General features: G+C 44.1%; 1 protein-coding gene across 2 annotated transcripts in view; it reads left to right on the top strand.

The window, feature by feature from the left end:
* Positions 1-1,381: 1,381 nt before the first annotated feature.
* SLC36A4 (solute carrier family 36 member 4) overlaps positions 1,382-6,650 on the top strand; it is a 97,192-nt gene continuing 91,923 nt past the window's right edge. For both annotated transcript variants that reach the window (XM_085574967.1, XM_077781327.2), the window contains exon 1: positions 1,382-1,481. In XM_085574967.1, coding sequence (XP_085431093.1) covers positions 1,454-1,481 — 28 coding nt within the window. In that variant the 5' untranslated portion in view covers positions 1,382-1,453. The remainder of the gene's footprint in view (positions 1,482-6,650) is intronic.

The raw sequence follows: 6,650 nt of genomic DNA, 5'->3' as shown, positions 1-6,650 counted from the left end.
CTAGGCACATAACAAACTTCCACCTAGAAGAAGGAAATTTTATGCAAGTAGCAGCAAGTAGTAGAATCAAAGAGTTTTTCATTGGGTAGGATGTGAAATAAAGATGTATCATGTCCTTAACATCTCTTCAATGTCTATGCAGGATTTAGTGTGTCAAGTCCTGAGATGCAATGACAAGGTAGAAAGAATGAACACTCAACTCTAAATACAACTTTAAAGATCTGTCAATTACATATTTTCTTGAACAAAGTTTGGCATTGTTAGAAACAAAGTAGAATATTGCATAAACGCTTGACACAGATATTTTAATTAGTGAGTCAGTTCCTTAAATCAATAACCTGCAGTCATGGATAGCCTACTGGGAACCCTTTTCTAAAATAAATTTGATTATAATAGCTCACACACATGGTTCATTTTTAAAATGAAAGTTTGGAGGAGTATTTGAAATGCACATAAATTTGACAATTGAAAATGGATCCTTTCCCCACTGGAAATTCTTCATAGTAGATAAATTAATTAATGATGTTTGTCTGAAGATGACTTAAGTTTAGGAGAATCTTCAGAAGACTGCATTTCTCTTGTGTAGAAAAAAAAAATCAAATTACTTTATCCTATATTCTTCATGCAAAAAACCAAAAAAAAAAATAGAAAAAACAAGTTGTATTAGGAAAGCAGCAGCTGTAAACTTTATTACTTAAGTCAAATCAGATATAGGTATAGATATAGGTAGTTCTGCTGAAGAAATACTGGCAGGTTATTCTGGAAGCAACTAGTATAAAAGTTAGGTTAAGGTGGGATGTGAGGTTAGTGGTTATAATCTCCAAGCGTTCCAGCTGTCAAGCCCTGCTGAACTGCTCATTAATTACGGCTCGAAGCTTGCAGTGCCCCATCCAAAGCCGGGCTCCCCAGCCCTGCCGAGGGGCACCGCTTTATGGGGGCACCACCGCTGGGGCCGCAGCAAAGCCTAAGAGCATCCCTAAGGACGACAACGAAGTCATGGCTCAAGGGGTGTCTGGACAGTGCCCTTAGTCACACGGTTTAGCTTTGGGTGCTCCTACACGGAGCAGGGCGCTGAAGATCCTTATGGGTCCCTTCCAAGTTGAGCTGCCCCAGGATTGTACAGGCGGGCAGGCGGTGCCGCGGGCTGTGCGGGGCTGTGCGGGGCAGGACCCCGCGGGACTGTGCGGGGCTGTGCGGGGCAGGACCCCGCGGGGCTGTGCGGGGCAGGACCCCGCGGGGCTGTGCGGGGCTGTGCGGGGCAGGCAGTGCCGCGGGGCTGTGCGGGGCTGTGCGGGGCAGGACGCCGCGGCAGGCGGCGGGCCCGCAGCAGCCGCCGGCGCCGCCTCCCTCAGCCCGCGCCGCCCGCCGCCTCTATGGTTCGCTCCCGCCGGGCGCATGCGCCGCGCCGGCCGGCTCCACATCGGCGGAAGGGCGAGCGGAGCCCGGTGGGGCGATGGCCGGCGCGGGCAGGGAGGAGCTGGGTGAGGCGACCCGAGCCGCGCTGCCCGGCGGCGGCGGCGGGATGGCGGCTGGCTGCGGGGCGGGGAGGAGGGGGCGTGAGCGCCGGGACCGACCGGCCGCCCCCTACCCCCCTCCGCTTCAGGATAGATGGTTCGGCCCACCGGGGTTGCGCTGCGGCGCTCGGCGCGCCGAGGCGGGCGGGATGAACCATCCCACCTGGGGTGGGGGTGGGCGCTGCGCTGCGGTGTCTCCGCCTCGGCGGCGCGGGCTGCGCTGCCGGGCCGGGTCGCGGCGCCGGGCCCGGCGGGCGGCGGGCGCAGCCGGGGCGATGCGGGGCGGCAGGAGCCGCTCCCCCGGGCCTCAGGCGCACCTGGCTGGCGCTCGGTTCTTAGCCAAGTCACGGCCTCCTTCGGAGTTCATGGAAATACGCTCTCTTTGCATCGTTACGTGATGCATTTATTTGCCCTGGCAGACTGGGTTAGGGCTTGCCGGGGCGTATGTGTGTTCATATATTAGCGTTATTGTACTTATTGTATTTACAGTGTATTAATCTTTCCGACTAGATGTTAAATCTCCTAGTTTTTCTGCCCATGAATGGACGAGTTGGCACATAGTAGGTTTAGTTATAAACTATAGTTGTGGCTGTGCTGGACACATGGAAAATCTCATCTCAGAGCTGTGTTTCCAGAATCACGGAATGGGTCAGGCTGGAAGGGACCACAGTGGGTTCATGAGTGGGTTCGTGTGGTCTGACCTTCCTGCTGAAGCAGGGCCATTCTAGAGCTCATGGCACAGGATTGCATCCAAATGGTTTTTGAGTATCTCCAGAGAGGAGCGGTGCACCACCTCTCTGGGTTACCTGTTCAGTGCACAGTCACCCACGCTGTAAAGAAGTTCTTCATGTTCAACGGGAACTTCTTGTGCATCGCTTTCTGCCCACTGTCTTGTGTTCTAGTGGTTGGCACCACTGAGCAGAGCCTGGCTCCATCCTCTTTAAATACTTACCTTTATTGATGAGGTCTCCTCTCAGCTGCCTCTTCTTGAGGCTGAATGAGCCCATCTCCCTCAGCCTTTCTTCATAAGAGAGATGCTTCAGTCCCCCAGTCATCCTTGTTCTCCTGCTGGAAATCTGAGGATTACAGTTCCACTGTAATGTGCAGATTTTGCCCTGTCCTGTGGCAATGATAGGACTTGAAAGACATCCTTCAAATCTTGTTGTCCATAAGGCTGATCAATCTTGTGTCAAGAGATTGTTACTTTGGAGGAAAGGTTGCAGAAAGAAATTTTACAGCTTTTTTCTTTTTTTCCCCCAGAAGTTCACACATTGGACAGTTTTTCTGTCTGAACCTAGAGAAACAGGATTTTCTATGTTATTAACTGTTTAAAAATGCAGTTCCACACCTGATAAGAATTCCAAAATCTTTTGCATGATTCAGTGCTGTTGAATACTTAATAAAACTGAAGTCTTGCCAATGCACTGTCACTTAAGAGCGTGTTACTTGTAGAAATGTGTGGCTTGGTCTAGAGAGGATAGTGGATTATTTAAGACTAGTGTCTGTCCGAATAAATCATCCATTGTGGGTTGGGGTGAAATTGCTCCTCTCTAAGTGTGTAACAGCTATGCAGACCTGTGTGCACTTTGGTTTAATACCTGCAAGTGTCCCTATTTTATGAGCCTTCTGGATCCGACAGTTATGACGCAAAAGCAAACAGTTCCTCCTGCTTATTGAGGGGCGTTATTGCCTTTCAACATTTGCTTAGAAATAACCATTCTCAAGATGAATACAGTCTACCACAAAGCTGAATAAATTTACTTTATTAAGTTACAGTCTGTAATGGAGAGAAATAAATGACCCGAGATTTATTTCCAAAGAGAAATAAAAAGATATTCAAATAACTGCATGAAACATAGCTTGGATTTCTTGACAAACAAACGCAATGCTCACTTTTACTATTTTGGAAAATGTAATTATTAGTATTTAGCAGTAATTTTTAAACTAGATGAATTTTTCCTTTTTAATTCTCAAACAAAATAATATATTTTATTTTGAGCATTTTGCTTGTTTTTATATTATATAATATAAAATATTCAACAGGAGTAGCTGTAGTGGAAAATATAAAGGGGGCTTGCTTGTGTATGGTTTAATGGAGGTTATCTGTTACTTTGCCCTTGAGCTAGGAAAATTTACAAAGGTTTATCCATCTGGGCCAGCATGCCTCTAGCAGTACCATTCATAGTCACTTTGTCTTGCTCTTTAATTTCTTTGGAGGTGGTGGAAGCTTGTGACTTAGCCGATCATGTGTGCTTTGTGGCCAAAGCTGTACAGTGAGATGTCTTCTGGAGAAGTGCTGGGAAGGTTATTTCTAGGCTAAATTACCTAAATATCAAAACAGCTATTTCCTTCTGTGTTTGAGGGAGTAACTGAGCATTACTTTGAAAATAATTAGTCACAATGCTTTCTTTGTAATTAGATTTGTCTTGAGAGGCCCAATTCTGAATGCTGAATTGAAAAGTCTCTCTGCAGCACAGAGGTAATACACGGATCATCTGGCAACCAAATGCAGTTGCTGGGATCACTGAGCTTCTCCTGTTGTCACAGGTGTGGTTGCTGCCAGATATAAATGTTTCTTCTGTGTTAACACTGCAGTGAAGACTCCTTCTATTTGTCTACTTTTTCATAGATTCATTCACTAACTTTGTCCCATAAGAGCAGCCAGTCCTGGTTGGTGACAGAAGCTCTGGGTATACCCCCAGGATCATGAATATGACTTTTCATAGCCTGTGGAAAAATATTAGCATAAACCTGCTTTTTAGGCTAGTGTAAAAATGATGTAGTGCTGATTTTCTCTTTTATGGAGCAGTCAAAACAGATGCTTGCTAAATTGAATCTTTATCCCAATTACAGAGACATTGGGTCACCCTCTATTTAATAAACACAGTTCTCAGTTTGTGAATCTTGGGCAGTGTTTCTGGCCCTGTGGGCACGTTCTTGTGTAGAAGCTGACTGAGCAGTGAAGTTTGTGCAAGACCTCCTCTGCCTACTGGTTTTTGCTGAGCACTTAATATATGTGTGAAGTGTTGCTCCAACAAGACCTGTGTGTTCCCTCTGCCATAAATGAATAAAACCAGTTGATGCAAACAATGCTATGCTATATCCTATCTCCCAAATCTTTGTATGCTTGTATATCAAATTCAATTCATTCTATTTGCTGACACTGATTCAAAAACTTGAAGGGAAAAAAACCCCAAGCAAATGAAAACCAGACCATATTGTTAAATTGGATTTGGAAAAGGGGTTTTCAAGATGAGTTTTCTGGGGTGTGACCTTCTCCGAAGGAACATTAAAAGATCATGGCTTTTATTTTTAATATATCCTATGGGTTACTGTGCCCACCTGGCAAACTGCTTCATTCTTTTGTCACTGTTTCTTCCATAAAATGAAAATGATGGAGATCGGTTTTATCCCCTGTGGTGCTGAGTGGTTCAGTTAAATTTGGAAGTATTAATTTCTTGAGCAATATAGAAAAATTAACTGAAGTTCTTGGTGAAAATTAATTTCTGTGCTGAACTTTTGAGCTAGTGGATTTCTTCAGTGTGCTTGAAAAGCTTGAGAATTAAGTAAATTTAGTGACAGTCAAAAGTTTCTTTGGCAGTATGTCCACAAGTGTTGGCAAGATGCTGGCAAATTCTAGGGGATAGAAAAGTACAAATGAAGACACAAAACGGAATAGTAGTTGTAACAATTTTAACACTATGGATTTAATCTCTCTGTGTTACTGGGAGCTGCTTAGTGATTGAAATTTGGGTCTTTGAGGATACAGTGTTGACATTTATGCATGATTATAGTGTGATGTCTAACTGTAATGAATCAGAGCTTTATCTCTCCAGTGGCTTAACGAATTAGTTTCAATATTGCAGTGATAATGCTGGGAGACATTGAAATTCACTTTGTGTTGCCTTGGTTGAGAATAGCAGTACTTGCAGAGCTTTTTGGCACCCCGCTTGCATGGGTGTTCACAGAAGAAAGCAGAAACCATGTCAGTTTAATTAACTGTTAAAGACAATCAGAAGACAGCATTTGTTCTAAAAATATTTGTGTGGTGGAACAAGGAGAAAATAAATTTGTATTGGGCGATGGAAGGACAGGGCTGAAAATTGGCTGGTGTTTTGTCTAAGTGAAAACAAAAGGGTGTGCAGAAAGGAGTTTCCTTATTCTTAGTTGTGCTGACTAATAATAATGCAAAATTTTCAGTTTGTTCCATGGCTGACTACTGGGTTGATTATTCATAGTGTGTTTGGATGCTGCCATGACAGTTTGATGGAGCATGGATCTAATGTTGGCTAAGGTGTGCTCTGCACCATGTGCTTTGTGAGAGCAGCCAGACAATCTCTGACTCAGGTATGATACGTATATGCTGTTCTTGTGCTGCAGTTCAAGATTGTATTTAAATTGCACATACTGAGCCTTTGTAGGAAGGAATCAAAGTAAATGTGGGGGTATTCAGTGCCAGCTAGATCCAAGTATGGAAAGCTCAAGCTTTTTTATCTCATGTGCCTTAGTCTACAAGTTTGGACCCATTAAATGTGGATGTTACACAAACCTGGATGTCACTGTGGGTGTGGCCTATGGGACACAGCCACAGTATTCCAACAGCAGAGATCTATTATCAAATGAAAACCTGTGCTTAGAAACTTGCACAATCCAAACCTCGCATTAATGTCTCAATACCATTACTGTTAGTGGGTTCACATATTTAGGCCAAAACTCTACATCAGTCATGGGAATACAGAGGAATGATGAGGAAAAGAAGCAATTCAAGAGCATTTTTATGACTAGGATGGAGACCAGATAGCATTCTTGGAATGTTATATAATGCAGTATTTCAGAGGAACCTGTAGTAAATCATAACCTGTGTAGCTATGACAATGTGAGTTGAAGATGTTGCTGAGCCTGTGTTTTAAAACTTCTAGTGGAATTTATTCTCAAAGGCATTATTACACTAGAATAGGAACTGTGAACTCCCAGGCTTCGTGTGTATATTGGAAATGAATATTGTGTCTAACTTAAGCCATTTCTGAGAAAGTGGGTGAGTGGGGCAGTGGGACAGTAATAATAACAATAACCCTGAGATGACTAGATGGCTTTAAGCATGGGGACATGACTTTTCAGAAGAAAAATGGCTTGTGT

Source organism: Lonchura striata, chromosome 1 (assembly GCF_050655825.1).
Source record: "Lonchura striata isolate lonStrDom1 chromosome 1, ASM5065582v1, whole genome shotgun sequence".
Lineage (NCBI taxonomy): Eukaryota > Metazoa > Chordata > Aves > Passeriformes > Estrildidae > Lonchura > Lonchura striata.
The sequence above is the reverse complement of the archived record's forward strand: the minus strand, read 5'-3'. Positions and strand labels throughout refer to the sequence as shown.